Source organism: Oncorhynchus tshawytscha, linkage group LG33 (genome assembly GCF_018296145.1).
Source record: "Oncorhynchus tshawytscha isolate Ot180627B linkage group LG33, Otsh_v2.0, whole genome shotgun sequence".
In the NCBI taxonomy this organism is placed as follows: domain Eukaryota; kingdom Metazoa; phylum Chordata; class Actinopteri; order Salmoniformes; family Salmonidae; genus Oncorhynchus; species Oncorhynchus tshawytscha.
The window spans coordinates 4,589,436-4,607,926 of record NC_056461.1 but is presented as its reverse complement, the minus strand read 5'-3'; the positions used below and the strand labels follow the sequence as shown (position 1 = coordinate 4,607,926).

Below are 18,491 nucleotides of genomic sequence, written 5' to 3'. Positions count from 1 at the left end.
GAAAGTAAAAAAGCCACGCTAAAACTAAATTTAAGAATGGGAAGCATAAAAATAGAGCACATAGAACAAATCTACCACTTCTTAGACTTGCTCTCAATGAGACTGAAAATTAGCCATAGTAATTCCTCCTCTTCCTCCTTGGTGTTGATGTCTGGTGTTCTTGGTAATAAAATAATGATGCGTGTATGTGTACCTTTGAATATGTCTATGAGTTTGCGTGCCTGTATGCGTGTGTGTAAATGTGTCTCTCTATATTTGTGTGTGTTCACTACTCTCCATCGACAGATAAAGAGGAAGTAGCAATGATGCCAGTATGTATCACTGTCCCTCGATCACCCTGACATCTCTTCTCACAGTGGAAACATGACATCCCTCTCTCCTCTCCTCCCCCATCTTCTACATTCATCACCCTTGCCCCTCAGACCGCACAATGCCTGGTTGCCTGGCAACCCAACACAGAACCTCTCATCTTCCCCCTCTTCTTGGTTGCTCTTTTCCTCCTCCGTATCCTCCATGATCTCCTCTGTTGCTCCGTTTCCTCTTAACTGTCACTCTATGCTCACTTTCTCCAGCTCTCTTCACCCCTTCCTCTGTTGCTCTATTCACACTTGCATCTTTCAACGTCTTCTCCATCTCTCTCCCCCAGTCTCCCTCTTTCCTCTCCTCTCTCTTCTGTCATTCTCTGACCAATAAAGGGTTGTTTTCTGCCAAAGTGTCACAAAACGCAGCACAGTTCTGGCGCACCGGACTCTCTCTGCAGGCATTATGTGTGTGTTCTGCAGCAGATGGTCTGTAATGGTTAGATGGAGCCAAAAAGAAGACAGGAAGTCCAGGAACATGTGAGTGTGAGAGTGTGTGTGCATGGGGGATTGGGGATCATGCGGTCCAAGCAGCTTTCAATGTCTATAATTCCACGCTGCACTGCACCTCTAAGAGACTAGGAAATTGTATCTACTCTTACACACCATATGTCAGGGCTATTTAACTACAGTATATTCTTACAGGGCCAGATTTGAAAAAGGTTATTTACAGGGGGGCCAGGCATTTTCTACATGGGACTACTCTGCCTAAGACCGGTATAAAAAACAATGCACAAACACAATTATAGTCATAAAGCACTTTTTAAAATGTATTAAATGTTATCAAAAGAAAATGTTAAGTGTTTTAACATTCACCTGTATCAGTGCATCAAATAATGGAACACATTTGTACTTACAGTGCATCCGGAAAATATTCAGACCCCTTGACTTTTTCCATATTCTGTTATGTTACAGCCTTATTCTAAAATGGATGACATCGTTTTTTCCCTCACCAATCTACACACAATACCCCCTAATGAGAAAGCAAAAACAGGTTATTGATTTTTTAACAAATTTATAAAAATAAAACAAATTCAATATCACAAGAAGTTTCTCTCCCCCCGCATCAGTACAGAACGGGTCCCTATAACAAACTGCACCACCTCAAATCTCGTTGCAATGTTAGCTTTCAGTTTATCTAAAAACTTCAACATCATAGACTGAGTGATCTGTAGTGATCTGTACATTCAACATGCACGGCACTTACACACATGACTGATGATTGGCTGAAAGAATTTGATGATAAAAAGACCGGGAACTGTTTTGTTAGACTTCAATTTGTCTTTTGACAATATTGATCATAGTCTGCTGCTGGAAAAAAGTAAGTGTTTTGGCTTTACACCCCATGCTATATTGTTTGGAAAAGAGTCACCTGTCTAACAGAACACAGAGGGTGTTCTTTAATGGGAGCCTCACCAACATAATCCAGTTAGAATCAGGCATTCCCCAGGGCAGCTGTCTAGGCCCCTTATTTTTTTCAATCTTTACTTTGCTTTGAGTAAAGCCAGTGTGTCTACTGTATGTATGTGGATGACAACACTATACATGTCAGCTACTACAGCGAGTGAAATCACTGCAACACTTAATCAAGAGCTGCAGTCAGTTTCAGAATGGGTGGCAAGAAATAATTTAGTCCTAACATTTCAAAAACTTAAAGCATTTTATTTGAGACAAATCATTCACTATACCCTAAACCTCAACTAAATCTTGTAATGAATAATGTGGGAATTGAGCAAGTTTAGATAACTGTCATGGTCAAAACATGTTGATGCAGTAGTAGCCAAGATGAGGAGAAGTCTGTCCATAATAAAGCGCTGCTCTGCCTTCTTAACAACACTATCAACAAGGCAGGTCCTACAGGCCCTGGTGATGCAAGCAGTAGAATCAGATTTAAAAAACAGATAAAAAAATACACCTTATGTACAGTACAGTGGGGACTTTGAGGAAACACACACACATACACACACACAAGCTAACTCCTTACACACACGTACACATGGATTTTGTATTGTAGATATGTGGTAGTATAGTAGTGGCCTGAGGACACACACTTAATATGTTGTGAAAAGGGTTATGAAATGTAATGTCATGTAATATTTTTTATTGTATATAATTGCCTTAATTTTGCTGGACCTCAGGAAGAGTAGCTACTGCCTTGATCATTAATAAATACAAATACATATACAAAAAATGATGACATAGTTGCGCAGTGTAGGGAAATGGAGCATTTTGTTTGCGTGTATTAGGGATGTTTTGTTTGGCTTCAAATCAAAGGAGAAAATAACACATTTATTTTGAAAAGAATTCTGTTTCCCAATCATGTCATTAACTGTTTTATCCCTCTCCTCATCAAGCATTTTCGCTAGATATGATGCTCAGCAGACTACAAAACAAGCGATGTTGCAGTCTAGATGTTGATCGGATAAAGTTTATGATAGCCATAACTGAGTCAAATCACGCTCTGGTGTTTCAGGCAGTGTAGTGATCTCATCTGCAGTGAAAGAGCCGATAGGCAGGCAGACAGACCCCTTACCCCTGTTGGCAGCTCTGATTGGTATGTTGGCACTTAATGGGTGGGACTATGGGACAACAGATTCTCCAATTGTAGAATATTGAACAAGGGCTGCCATAGCCCTGCCATATGTAATGGAATTAACATAGCAATGTGCATTAGGCCATGTACATTCCATTCCAGTGACTGCAGGTTTGTGTGTGTGTGTGTAACATATCTGTTACCAAATGTTAAATCTGTACTGTTCTTCAAGCAAATGTGTTTTTGTAAAATGTTCAGTGGAAATTGTTTAAAGTAGTCATTGTGCATAGAGTTGTAATGGTTTGTTTAACTTTGCAATCATTGGTTTTTGTTTGACATACATTTGTTTGGCCTACACATCTCTGTGTTTATTTGAATGGGAGCATGTGTTTTTAATATTTGTGTGTGAATCTGTATGTGTGCATGTGTGCGTCTACAGTGGCAAGAAAAAGTATATGAACCCTTTGGAATTACCTGGATTTCTGCATAAATTGGACACTGCTGTCCAAAAAAACATTGCTGCATGTCTAACGTTTGCAAGGAACACACAACACAATGTGTGGAGAACAAAAAAGGCACAGGATACCAACATCAAACTTCTCCCAACTGTAAAGTATGGTGGAGGGAGCATCATGGTTTGGGGCTGCTTTAGGACCTGGACAGCTTGCTATCATCGATGGAATAAATATATTCCTATATCAACATAACCTGAAAGGCCGCACAGTAAGGAAGATGCCACTGCTCCAAAACCGCCATAAAAAAGCCAGACTACGGTTTGCAACTGCACTTTTTGGAGAAATGTCCTCTGGTCTGATGAAACAAAAATAGAACTGACATTTTACAGGAGAATGTAAGGCTGTCTGCCAATTGAAGGTCAACAGAAGTTAGGTGATGCAACAGGACAACGACCCAAAACACAGAGTGGCTTCAACAGAAGAAAATACACCTTCTGGAGTGGCCCAGCCAGAGTCCTGACCTCAACCCAATTGAGATAATGTGGCATGACCTCAAGAGAGTGGTTCACTCCAGATATCCCAAGAATATTGCTGAGTTTTGTAAAGAGGAATGGTCCAAGGGTTCACATACTTTTCCCACGCTGCACTGTGAATGCTTACATGGTGTTCAATAAAGACGTGAAAAATGTATAATTGTTTGTGTGTTATTATTTTAAACAGACTGTCTATTGTTGTGATCAGATGAAATTTGATGGCAAATTTATGCAGAAATCCAGGTAATTCCGAAGGGTTCACATACTTTTTCTTGCCACTGTATGCGTGTGTGTTCCTCTCAGGAAAGTGATGTCCCTGGTAGAGATCCCTCAGACAGTATATTTAGACAAATACTTTCTCTCCATGCAAATCTTTCTCTCTGACCACAACTTGTGTGTGCGTGCTTGTATATACAGTTCAAGTCAGAAGTGTACATACACCTAGGTTGAAGTCATTAAAACTCGTTTTTCAACTACTCCAAATGTATTGTCAACAAACTATAGTTTTGGTAATTCGGTTAGGACATCTACTTTGTGCATGATACAAGTCATTTTTCCAACAATTGTTTACAGACAGGTTATTTCACTTATCATTCACTGTATCACAACTCCAGTGGGTCAGAAGTTCACATACACTAAGTTGACTGTGCCTTTAAACAGCTTGGAAAATTCCAGAAAATGATGTCCTTACTTTAAAAGCTTCTGATAGGCTAATTGACATCATTTGAGTCAATTGGAGGTGTACCTGTGGATGTATTTCAAGGCCTACCTTCAAACTCACCATGGGACCATGCAGTCGTCAGACCGCTAAGGAAGGTGACGAGTTCTGTCTCCTAGAGATGAACATACTTTGGTGCGAAAAGTGCAAAGCACTCCCAGAACAACAGCAAAGGACCTTGTGAAAATGCTGGAGGAAACCGGTACAACATTTTCTATATCCACAGTAAAAATGAGTCCTATATCAACATAACCTGAAAGGCCGCACAGTAAGGAAGATGCCACTGCTCCAAAACCGCCATAAAAAAGCCAGACTACGGTTTGCAACTGCACTTTTTGGAGAAATGTCCTCTGGTCTGATGAAACAAAAATAGAACTGTTTGGCCTTTTAATGACCATCGTTATGTTGAGGAAAAAGGGGAATGCTTGCAAGCCAAAGAACACCATCCCAACCGTGAAGCACGGGGGTGGCAGCATGTTGTGGTGGTGCTTTGCTGCAGGAGGGACTGGTGCACTTCACAAAATAGATGGCATCATGGGGACGGAAAATTATGTGGATATATTGAAGCAACATCTCAAGACATCAGTCAGGAAGTTAAAGCTTGGTCGAGAATGGGTCCTTCCAAATGGACAATGACTCCAAGCATAGTTCCAAAGTGGTGGCAAAATGGCTTAAAGACAACAAAGTCAAGGTATTGGAGTGGCCATCACAAAGCCCTGACCTCAATCCCATAGAAAATGTGTGGCCAGAACTGAAAAAGCGTGTACAAGCAAGGAGGCCTACAAACCTGACTTAGTTGCACCAGCTCTGTCAGGAGGAATGGGACAATGACCCAACTTATTGTGGGAAGCTTGTGGAAGGCTACCCGAAGCCTTTGGCCCAAGTTAAACAATATAAAGGCAATGCTACCAAATACTAATCCGACCCACTGGGAATGTGATGAAAGAAATAAAACATTCTCTCTACTATTATTATGACATTTCACATTCTTAAAATAAAGTTTGTGGTCCTAACTGACCTAAGACAGATCATTTTTACTAGGATTAAAATGTCAGGAATTGTGAAAAACTGACTTCAAATGTATTTGGCTAAGGTGTATGTAACCTCCCGACGTCAGTGTGTGATTGTGGACATGTCTGTGTGTTATCTGTGTGTGTCAGTAGTGTGGAATCCTGTCTGGTTGTGTGTGTGTGAGTGATGAATGGGGAGTGAAGATCTTAGTGGTGCTCTCTCATCTCTTCTCTCCTCCTGCAACATTAACTGTCCAATCGCAGGATAATGGAGGGAAAACCAATGCAGCGTGCAGGGAGAGCACCGCACCATCTCTCCTCTGAGTGTGAGTGAGTGAGTGAGTGAGTGAGTGAGTGAGTGAGTGAGTGAGTGAGTGAGTGAGTGAGTGAGTGAGTGAGTGAGTGAGTGAGTGAGTGAGTGAGTAGTACGTGTATGAATCGGTAATTGTGTGTGTGTGAGTGATGCATATGCACCGGCTTCTAAATCATGCAACAGCAGAATGGCAGAGGAGGAAAATCCTGCACTCTCATAATTCCCTGTGGACCTGCTGTGTGTTCGATTCAGAGCAGGATGGAGGGAGGGAAGAGGGGTGGAAGCAGGGGAGCCCTCCCTGCTACACTTTTGCAAACATCCAACCACTGCAAGAGATGGGTAGATAGTGAAAAAGAGAAAGAAAGCGAGAAAGAGAAGAAAAAGAGAGGAGAGAGGAGAAAAAGTAAGAGGAGAGAGAAAGAGAGAAGTGAAAGAGAGAGGAGAGAGAGAGATAAAAATTAGCAAAAGAGAGAGAAGAGAGAAAGAGAGGAGAGAAAGTGGAGAAAAAGAGGTGAAAAAAAAGAGCGAGAGAAGAAAAGGAGAGAAAGCGAGAGGGGTGCATGAAAAGAGAGAGTGACATATACAAAAAAATAACTGGACAGAGAGAGAGATGGGGGGCACCAGGCAAGAGAAAGAGGCGCATAATAAGCAGAATGATAAAAGAATAATAGCTGTCTATACAGTGGGTAACCCCATGGGTGAGAGTGCAAGGATTATTGGGAGCCTGCGTGGACACACATACACAAACGGAGTAGACCACTTAAACAGCTCCCATTTTGGGACGCGGCTCAAACATTTCACAAACACAATTGAGCCCTCAGTGTACTAAGAGGAGCTGATTTCCCCCTAGGTCTGCAGGAGAGAAGAGAGGACTGCAGTGGTGATAGAGATGGAAGGGGAGGGAGGGAAGGAGGGAGGGGAGTTGTTGAGAGGGGGAGATTGAGTGAGGGAGAGAGAGAGAGAGAGAGAGGAAGGGATGGAGAGAGGGAGGGGGAGTTGTTGAGAGGGGGAGATTGAGTGAGGGAGAGAGAGAGAGATAGAGAGGAAGGGATGGAGAGAGGGAGGGGAGTTGTTGAGAGGGGGAGATTGAGTGAGGGAGAGAGGAGAGGAAGGGATGGAGAGAGGGGATGAGACCGAGAGAATAAGACTTGAGCTCTTCTCGGGTCCAAGAAGTTGGACCAGGACCCGAATGGACCTGAGGTAAATCCGGTACAGACGCAAATTAATCCGATCATTTAAAAAAAGGGGGTTGGGCAGGACGTGAACTGACCAGAGAACAATCAGACCCGATGACAACCAGACCGAGTGACCAAAAAAAACATGTGAAACAGGACCTGACCCAGACCCGAGGGAAAAGTTTGAATATTGGACTGCTCGGGTCCCGGGTCAGGTCTGCGGGTAGACCCATGAAGACCACTAGATGAAAGGGAGGGGAAAAGAGAAAAAGGAAGGGAGGAGGGACAGAGAATAAATCAATGCTATTGTGACTGCTGACGGATAATTGATCTCAGAGTGGTTGTTTATGCACACTTACGCGGGTCAGTAGAGAGAGAGAGAGAGAATCAGCAACAGTAAGACAACAGGTGCTATTGACAAACAAGAGACGAGCAGAGACTTCCCATTTAGTCTAGCGCCTAAGCTACCACCACTCTCTCCTCACAATGGTCAATCTACACAATACATACTGCATTTGCAACTAGATTGCACATCTTTTTACATTTTCCTACATTTTTGAATCATGTCGTTCAGTGCATAGGGATACGCAGATACAGTGATCAACCTTACAGTGATCAAATTGTCCTGTATGGATGACTAGAGGACTACACTGTTCTAAAAAAGAAATGTATTGAGTTGTGCATTTGTCCAAGCACACAGTATACACAGCATATTCTGTACATATGAAATGTCAGATGTCAACATTCACATGGAGTTGAGTTTACCTAAAGTTTAAAGCAGGTGCGGTTGCTGTGCAGAGGTCAGAGGGCAAGGGGGTGGGGGGGTGAGCCAGTGGTTTGACTTCTTAGGATCCCCATTAGCTGACGCCAATGGTGACAGCTAGTCTTACTGGGGTTCGACAGATAACAAAAAACACATTACAGACAATTTACATACAATTTAAAACATTAGCATGTAGTGTGTGTCTGTGTGCATCTATCAGACACATACATGTCAGTACATACACACGAGTTGGTCACATGGGGAGAGGCGTTGTGCGGTGAGGTGTTGCTTTATTTGTTTTTTTAAACAAGGTTTGCTGTGCACTTGCGCTACATAAGATGGAAGGGAGTTCCATGCACTCGTGGCTCTATATAATACTGTTCGATTCCTTGAATTTGTTCTGGACATGGGGACTGTGAAAAGACCCCTGGTGGCATGTCTGGTGGTGTAAGTGTGTGTGTCAGTGATGTGTCCAAGTTGACTATGCAAAGAACTTGGAATTTCCAACCCATTAATGTTTCTTATAAAAACAGGAAGTGACACAGTCAGTCTTTCCTCAACTCTTAGTCAAAATAGACTGGCAGCATAGTATTAATATAGGCCTTCTGATTACAATGAAGAGCAAGATGTGCCTCTCTGTTCTGGGCCAGCTGCAGCTTAACTAGGTCTTTCTTTGCAGCACTTGACCATATCTTGATTATTGTCCAGTCATAAGATCAAACTAGAGCCTGCAGGACTTGCTTTGTGGAGTGTGGTGTCAAAAAAGCAGGGCATCTTCATGGTACGGTCAGACCTCTCCCCATACACAGCTAACTAGGTAACCATTCCACATTGGCTACAAAGGCATACACTCATACGGTACAGTGTTCATGTGTGTGTGTGTGTGTGTGTGTGTGTGTGTGAGAGATGATGTGTGTGTGTATGGATGGTGTAGGTTGTTAATCGGGGCCCTATGTGTGCTGACAGACTATGGCAGAGAGTTTAATGGTGGTAGATTTCCTGAAAACTCTACAGTATATGGAGGGGTTATGAGAAGGTTATAGAGATTGGATAAGGAGGTTATGGAGGTTGAGAGGGGTGTAGGGGGGCTGACAGGCAATGTGTAACAATCACATGGTGGATACTGAAGAAAGGACAGCTCTACTCCAAACCTGTCTGTTTGTGTCTAGGCCTGCCGGACTTTTGACTGCCCTGTCACATCTCATTCCCTTCCAACTGAGGTGGGTCTATGCGCATGGGCGTGTGCATGCATGTGTGTGTGTGTGTGTGTGTGTGTGTGTGTGTGTGTGTGTGTGTGTGTGTGTGTGTGTGTGTGTGTGTGTGTGTGTGTGTGTGTGTGTGTGTGTCAAATAAACAATATAAAAAACAATATAAAAAGAAAGAAATAGTCAGTAATAAATGTGTAGTGATGTTCTGACCTTTGGTTTGGGAAACGTTTCTAAATGGTCTCTACATGAATGACCAGGTCTGGATCAAACTGAAGGCCTTTCATTCAGGCTGGGGAGAGATAAATGCTAAGCTGCTCATATGCTTAGTCATCCTGGGCATAAGTGTGTGTCCACGTGCACATACACAATTTACAGAGCTTTACATGAAGAGAGACACCAAAGCATCTGCCTCTCTCGCTCTCCCTCTCCTTCTCACTCTTTCTCTCTCTTTTCTGTCTGCCAGTAGCAATTCCATTCAAAGCAGTTCAAAGCCTGATTGTGTAATGTACAATATAGCCAAAGCAAGAGATAATTAAACTCATCTCACCCAAACCTGGCAGTCTTTGATAAAACCATCACAAATTGAATTGACAACAAATTAAGCAAATAGCATTTTATACAAAGACCCACAGATGAAAAACAAATAGAGGAGAATAGAATGAGGAAATGCTTTTGACTCCTTGGTCCTCACTGCCCCTCAGGCTATGGCATGATGCCACACCCACACCCTTGACCGTGCCTCCCCCTCCTCCTCCCACACAAACAGTATTGGTTTTTCAGACCTGGAAAGTTACTCTCTCTCACTCTCTCTCTCGCCATCCATCTGGCTTCCTCACTCTCCTTGTCTCTTTCTCTATCTTTCAGGTGAATCAGCCCTGTGTGCGTGCGTGCATGTCTGTATGCATACGTGTGTGACTGTGCATACGTCTGTGTGTGCGCATGCACCCAATTGTGTTTGTGGATTTGTGCGTGTGTGTGTGTGTGTGTGTGTGTGTGTGTGTGTGTGTGTGTGTGTGTGTGTGTGTGTGTGTGTGTGTGTGTGTGTGTGTGTGTGTGTGTGTGTGAGTGAGTGATTCATCAGGTCCTGCTTGTTGGTTGGTATTGATTCTGGTTACTCCGGGGTATATTTATGTGAATTAAACGTCCTCCTTTGTCTTTATCTCTTCTCCCTGTAATGAGGGACCCCTCAGGCACAGTGTAACGCTTGGTCTGCTTACACACGCTCTCTCTCTCTCAGCAGTGGTGAGTGGTGTATGGTCCTAGGAGGCCTTGTCTGCCTAATAACTGGGGCTGCACTACAGACATAGAGGTCATATTCCCTCTTGCACAGAATAGACAACCTTGCCTAATGGACTTTCCTGTACAGGCCAAGAAGACTGTGGCTGCGTTCCAAACGGTGCTGCAGTTACACACTAGAACAGGGTTCCCCAATAGGCGGATTATTAAAGTAAAAATCTGCTCAGAAAACTTGGGGGGCCAAATAAAATCACCCGCGGGTGAAGTTGGTCTCCCCAAGTTTTCTGTTTTGTTATTTATTTTAAATGAGTTACGTTGTTGGACATAAACTGGAAATGACCAGTTAATCAACTCAATGTTATTTTAATTTAGGAAATCTGTTACACTCTTAGAAAAAAGGGTTCCAAAGGGGTTATTCAGCTGTCCCCATAGGAGAGCCCTTTTTGTTCCAGGTAGAACCCTTTCATGTAGCAATATGCTACATGTACTACATGGAACCAAAAAGGGTTCTACCTGGAACCAAAAAGGGTTCTACCTGGAACCAAAAAGGGTTCTACCTGGAACCAAAAAGGGTTCTTCAAAGGGTTTGTCCCATGGCCCCTGTACTACTGGGGATCCCTGCACTACTGGGGATCCCTGCACTACTGGGGGTCCCTGCACTACTGGGGGTCCCTGCACTACTGGGAATCCCTGCACTACTGGGGATCCCTGCACTACTGGGGGTCCCTGCACTACTGGGGGTCCCTGCACTACTGGGGGTCCCTGCACTACTGGGGGTCCCTGCACTACTGGGGGTCCCTGCACTACTGGGGGTCCCTGCACTACTGGGGTCCCTGTACTACTGGGGATCCCTGCACTACTGGGGATCCCTGCACTACTGGGGGTCCCTGTACTACTGGGGGTCCCTGCACTACTGGGGATCCCTGCACTACTGGGGATCCCTGCACTACTGGGGGTCCCTGCACTACTGGGAGTCCCTGCACTACTGGGAGTCCCTGCACTACTGGGGATCCCTGCACTACTGGGGGTCCCTGCACTAGACACTAGAGAAAAGTTCAACCCTAGATACTCATATAATATGCACTGCAATGCACTTTACTGTACTTGCCAAGTAGACTGTAGCTGCATACCAAACGGTATGTTTAGACATGTCAAAAGTTCAGTTCATCCCTATACTATATAATATGCAGTTCCAAAACACAATTATGCAACAGCATCTCTGGATGGACTCCAGTATGTGCTTGCTTGGGTGGAAAGTGGATGCACTCATGCATAAAATAATGTGCTACATACAGTCAATGGCCTTCTAGGCATCACTGAACTGGATCATTACCACCAAACCGGGACTGTCTTGTCTCATTGTGCACACCTGGTTCCCATTCCCCCTGATTAGTATGTGTATATATGTGCCCTCTTTTCCCCATTGTCCTTGTTGATTATTATTCCATGCCTGTTGGTCTTGTGAGCACCAGTGCTCTGTTGTATCGGCTTGCGTGTAAACCTCTATAAAAAATACACGGGACAAGACCCGTAATAACAAGTGCACCCCGAGCTCTTTGTTTGGGTTACAGCCATAAATATATATATATGCCTGCTTGTTTTGGGCTCCGTCATCATCATGTTCCAGACGTACTCTATTTTGGGTAGAGAAATAAAACAAACTATTTTCATATTCGTGTGCCTGTCTCCTATCATTGGATGCATTGCTGTTTTTTTGGTTGTGTTTTGGATTATTTTGCCCAATAGAAATGAATGTTAAATAATGTATTGTGTCATTTTTTAGTCACTTTCATTGTAAATAAGAATAGAATTTCTAAACACTATAGTTTCTAAACACTATCACATCCAGCCGTGACTGGGAGTCCAATAGGGTGGCGCACAATTGGCCCAGCGTCGTTCGGGTTTGGTCGGGGTAGGCCGTCATTGTAAATAAGAATTTGTTCTTAACTGTCTTGCCTAGTTAAATAAAATAAAAATACATTAATGTGGATGCTACAATGATTACGATAATCCTGAATGAATCGTGAATACTGATGAGTGAGAAAGTTAGACGCACAAATATACCCCCCAAATTGTTTTTTTACCTCCCCTGTTGTTGTAATGCTGAGAGGATAGCATGTCTTGGGGGTCTGTAACTTTCATTACTTTAATACACATAAGTGAATTTGTCCCAATACCTTTAGTCCCCTAAAATGGTGGGACTATTAACAAAGAGTGCTCTAATTTCTAAACGGTTCAACCGATATGGATAAAAATGCCCTCAAATTAAAGCAGGACAGTCTGCACTTTAACCTCATAGTCATTGTATAATTTCAAATACAACGTGCTAGAGTATAGAGAGCAAAAAAAACAAAAAAGATCACTGTCCCAACACTTTTGGAGCTCACTGTATACTATCTAAGGAGTCCCTGAGTACACCAAGATGGACATAGAGAGGAAGGAGGTGAAGGTATGAATCCATGTTTTCTCAGCCATAGAAATGTAATAAAAGTGTCCCTTCTAGTAATTATATTTCTATGTTCTCAGTCTTCTGTTAGAGCTGAATTGTCACACAGTTGATTGATTGTGTTACATTATTTGTACACTATTTTCTTGTGTGATTGGTGACTCATTTACAGTTCATTCTCATAGGAACAAGTGGTAATCTTTGTGTTTTCACATTTTACCGCGTTAAATTCAAATAAGAGAGCTATTTTAAACAGCACTCCTCTCTCTTAGTATAAGGACATTAATTAGAAATATGATGAATGCAGTGTGAAATGGATTTCAAGCATACAGTTGCTTAGACTCCATTGACAAATCTCCACAGCATCTACCGTTTCTACCTCTTCAATATCCCAATTAAAGCAGTGGAGTGAAATTGGGCTGGGTCCAGGGCTCCTCTAGTCCCATTTGGCATGTGTATGTGTGTGCACATGTGCGTGTGCTGCGTGCCTGTGTGTGTGTTTCAGCCTGGTTAAGCTACAGGGTGGGTGCCATGCCAACCCCTCTCTCCACAGAGTAAGTGACTACAGAATGTCTGCCACACAAAAAAGACCTGTCCACAGATTATACCCAAAATAAAACAAACAAGAATGATACAATGTCTATTTGGGAATAGGGTGCTATTTGGGATGCCGCCATAGTATCTTTTCTAACTGTAAAATGTAAGGTCACATGTGAATGGAGATATAGCAGACGGGCACACTCATTCTCTTCTATCAATCCAATGGCATTTGTACCGAATTGATACTTTATACAAATACATTGGTCACATAGTGCTTTACAGCAACAGCAGGCCTAAACCTCCAGGGGGGAGACGTGACAGTGGTAAAGACAGACTCCTTACTTCTTTACCTAAGAGATTCACTGAACCAACTCTGATAATACAGTCGTGGCCAAAAGTTGAGAATGACACAAATATTAATTTCCACAAAGTTTACTGCTTCATAGTCTTTAGATATCTTTGTCAGATGTTACTATGGAATACTGAAGTATAATTACAAGCATTTCATAAGTGTCAAAGGCTTTTACTGACAATTACATGAAGTTAATGCAAATAATCAATATTTGCAGTGTTGACCCTTCTTCTTAAAGGCCTCTGCAATCCACCCTGGCATGCTGTCAATTAACTTTTGGGCCAAATCTTGCATAATCAATGCTTGGAGTTTGTCAGAATTTGTGGGGTTTTGTTTGTCCCTCTGCCTCTTGAGGATTGACCACAAGTTCTCAATGGGATTAAGGTCTGGGGAGTTTCCTGGCCATGGACCCAAAATATTGATGTTTTGTTCCCCGAGCCACTTAGTTATCACTTTTGCCTTATGGCAAGGTGCTCCATCATGCTGGAAAAGGCATTGTTCATCACCAAACTGTTCCTGGGTGGTTGGGAGGAGTTGCTCTTGGAGGATGTGTTGGTACCATTCTTATTCATGGCTGTGTTCTTAGGCAAAATTGTGAGTGAGCCCACTCCCTTGGCTGAGAAGCAACCCCACACATGAATGGTCTCAGGATGCTTTACTGTTGGCATGACACAGGACTGATGGTAGCGCTCACCTTTTCCAGATGCCTCAAACAATCGGAAAGGGGATTCATCAGAGAAAATGACTTTACGCCAGTCCTCAGCAGTCCAATCCCTGTACCTTTTGCAGAATATCAGTCTGTCCCTGATGTTTGTCCTGGAGAGAAGTGGCTTCTTTGCTGCCCTTCTTGACACCAGGCCATCCTCCAAAAGTCTTTGCCTCACTGTGCGTGCAGATGCACTCACACCTGCCTGCTGCCATTCCTGAGCAAGCTCCGTTCCAGCGGCTGAATCAACTTTAGGAGACGGTGCTGGCGCTTGATGGACTTTCTTGGGCGCCCTGAAGCCTTCTTCACAACAATTGAACTGCTCTCCTTGAAGTTCTTGATGAATGATAAATGGTTGATTTAGGTGCAATCTTACTGGCAGCAATATCCTTGCCCGTGAAGACCTTTTTGTGCAAAGCAATGATGACGGCATGTGTTTCCTTGCAGGTAACCATGGTTGACAGAGGAAGAACAATGATTCCAAGCACCACCCTCTTTATGAAGCTTCCATTCTCTTATTCGAACTCAATCAGCGTGACAGAGTGATCTCCAGCCTTGTCCTCATCAACACTCACACCTGTGTTAATGAGAGAATCACTGACATGATGTCAGCTGGTCCTTTTGTGGCAGGGCTGAAATGCAGTGGAAATGTTTTTGGGGGATTCCGTTCATTTGCATGGCAAAGAGGGACTTTGCAATTAATTGCAATTCATCTGATCACTCTTCATAACATTCTGGAGTATATGCAAATTGCCATCAACTGAGGCAGCAGACTTCGTGAAAATTCATATTTGTGTCATTCTCAAAACTTTTGGCCACGACTATACAGTTCACCACAACAATGTGTTCCAGATAGGAAATTGGAACAATCATGTCACAGTTTAGGTGACACACACACCCAACACACACAAACACACACTGCTCATTGTGTGCTGTGCCAATCTGGTGCTGCTGATAGGCAGCGTGTGGTTCTTCCTCTGTGTTAATCTGACATGGTGTGGCGTGGCATTAGCGTGGCGTTAGCTCCCACAAGAGTTACAGTCAAACAGAGGCCCGAGCCACTTCCTGTCCACCCGGGGGCTATCAGCACGCGCAGACAGGCCTCTCTCTCTCACACACACACACACACACACACACAGCCAATGACTAATTATAACCCCCACTGCACTAGACAACATACAGTAGGCTACACACACTAACAGCATGGAAGTGACTCATCAACTTAATAAATGCACAAACACAGGGCTGGTTAATAGCATAGTACAGTATATATTATAGGGAATATGGTGCCATTTCAGACACAGCCCCAGCCAGTTTACAGTGGAGTAGATGATGATGTCATAATCTGTGGCCCTGAGCATAGCTGTGACCTGTATCTGTGTATCTGTTTCTCTGTAACTGACCACCCTATTATTGTGAGCTATGCTACAGGGTGCTACGCACTATTAAACTGGACCAATGAACCACACCCAGACAGTCATGACTCACCTCTCTCTCTCTCTCTCTCCCCCAAACCCTCCCTCCCTCCCTCCATCCATCCATCCATTGAGGGGTAGAAGAAGATAGAGAAGGGGAGCGAGCACAAAAAGGAGGAGAAGAGGGGGAGATCGGAGGGGAGATGGGGGAGGATGGACACAGAAAGGAGGAGAAAAGGGAGAGAGGAGGTGAACTAGATGGGGGTGGACACATTAAAAGCAGGAGAAAAGGGAGAGATGGGAGGAGGGAATAGGGGGTGGACACAGAAAAGAGGAGAAAAGGGAGAGATAGAAGGGCAAAAATAGGAATAGAATGTCATTGGAAGTGGGTTACTCACCAGCTCGACAGAGCCATAGTGTTTTCGGCTGAAGTCTCCACGCCTGCAGCCCAAGTCCTCCGAGGCAGAGCTGCAACACAGACGCATGGTGATCAGTCTTTCCTCTCTCTCTCCTCCATAAGGACACACTCACTGACTCGCTCACTCACTCCTACAGGTGGCTGCTTGGCTCTACCTCTCTATTTCCATATATCTTTCTTTTTCTCCTACTATCCTCCTTCTAGGTATCTCTGACACTATTCCTCTCCTTGTTAACTTATCACTCACTGTCTTTTGCTCTCTCTTTTGTTGTCGTCCTTCTCTCTCTCCATCTCTCTCTGCTCTCTCCAATTCTAGGTACCTCTGTTTCTCTTCATGTTCACTTCCCTATCTCATTCTCTCACTTGTTGTTGTCGTTGTGTCTCCCTTCTGCTCTCTCTCTCTCGCTCTCTCTCTCTCGTAGGACTAGCTATCCAGCAGTAGCAGCATGGTCCAGCCCCAGTCCTGATTGAGAGGTGGGCCCGAATTAAGACAACCCCCTTCTTTCATGTTCCAATTAAGCCTGTCCAACCACAAACAAAAAAAAAACATTGTGATCCAGAACCACAGTCAAGAAACCATAGTGAATCACAACCACATATAGAAAACTATTTTTCAATCTGACCATTCAAAAGACATTCCACCACTGTCTCTGAATCATATTTGATTTCACACACTGTTCCGAATAGCATAGTTTCCATAGGGGAAATGATTCTGCTCCACTACGAAGTACAGTACAGACAAAGCATCAAACCCTTGAGAGCAGAGCAAGATGTAGTCTCACAAGTAATATATGGGCAATTCCATGATAACAGGATTTAAATTTAAGTTTAATTTAAGTTAGGATCACCACTTTATTTAAAGAATGCGAAATGTCAGAATAATAGTAGAGAGAATGATTTATTTCAGCTTTAATTTCTTTCATCACATTCCCAGTGGGTCAGAAGTTTACATACACTCAATTAGTATTTGGTAGCATTGCCTTTAAATTGTTTAACTTGGGTCAAACGGTTCATGGCTACCTGCCAATGACTGGAACGAACTACAAAAATCTCTGAAACTGGAAACACTTATCTCCCTCACTAGCTTTAAGCACCAACTGTCAGAGCAGCTCACAGATTACTGCACCTGTACATAGCCCACCTATAATTTAGCCCAAACAACTACCTCTTTCCCTACTGTATTTATTTTATTTATTTATTTTGCTCCTTTGCACCCCATTATTTTTATTTCTACTTTGCACATTCTTCCATTGCAAATCTACCATTCCAGTGTTTTACTTGCTATATTGTATTTACTTTGCCACCATGGCCTTTTTTTTGCCTTTACCTCCCTTATCTCACCTCATTTGCTCACATCGTATATAGACTTGTTTATACTGTATTATTGACTGTATGTTTGTTTTACTCCATGTGTAACGCTGTGTCGTTGTATGTGTCGAACTGCTTTGCTTTATCTTGGCCAGGTCGCAATTGTAAATGAGAACTTGTTCTCAACCTGGTTAAATAAAGGTGAAATAAATAAATAAAATTGTCCATTTGGTGACCAAGCTTAAACTTCCTGACTGATGTCTTGAGATGTTTCTTCAATATATCCACAATTTTCCTTTCCTCATGATGCCATCTATTTTGTGAAGTGCACCAGTCCCTCCTGCAGCAAAGCACCCCCACAACATGATGCTGCCACCCCCGTGCTTCACGGTTGGGATGGTGTTCTTCGGCTTGCAAGCTACCCCTTTTTCCTCCAAACATAAAGATAGTCATTATGGCCAAACAGTTCTATTTTTGTTTCATCAGACTAGAGGACATTTTTCCAAAAAGTACAATCTTTGTCCCCATGTGCAGTTGCAAACCGTAGTCTGGCTTTTTTATGGAGGTTTTGGAGCAGTGGCATCTTCCTTACTGTGCGGCCTTTCAGGTTATGTCAATATAGGACTTGTTTTACTGTGGATATAGATACTTTGGTACCTGTTTCCTCCAGCATCTTCATGAGGTCCTTTGCTGTTGTTCTGGGATTGATTTGCACTTTTCGCACAAAAGTACGTTCATCTCTAGGAGACAGAACACGTCTTCTTCCTGAGCGGTATGACGGCTGCGTGGTCCCATGGTGTTTATACCTGCGTACTAGGTCTTGGCTGATTTCTATTGATTTTCCCATGATGTCAAGCAGAGGCACTGAGTTTGAAGGTAGGCCTTGAAATACATCCACAGGTACAACGCCAATTGACTCAAATTATGTCAATTAGCCTATCAGAAGCTTCTAAAGCCGTGTGTCATGCCCTGACCATAGTTTGCTTTGTATGTTTCTATGTTT

At 43.2% G+C, this 18,491-nt stretch overlaps 1 protein-coding gene across 6 annotated transcripts in view; it reads right to left on the bottom strand.

Annotated features, from left to right (window-relative positions):
- LOC112231482 (GTPase-activating Rap/Ran-GAP domain-like protein 3) overlaps window positions 1-18,491 on the bottom strand; it is a 155,329-nt gene that overhangs the window by 75,774 nt on the left and 61,064 nt on the right. For 5 of the 6 annotated variants that reach the window (XM_042311751.1, XM_042311754.1, XM_042311752.1 and 2 more), the window contains exon 2: window positions 16,161-16,230. In XM_042311751.1, the coding sequence (XP_042167685.1) occupies window positions 16,161-16,230 (70 nt within the window). Of the gene's footprint in view, window positions 1-16,160; window positions 16,231-16,427; window positions 16,579-18,491 lie in introns of those variants that run through there. The other variant, XM_042311755.1, reaches the window with a different exon arrangement.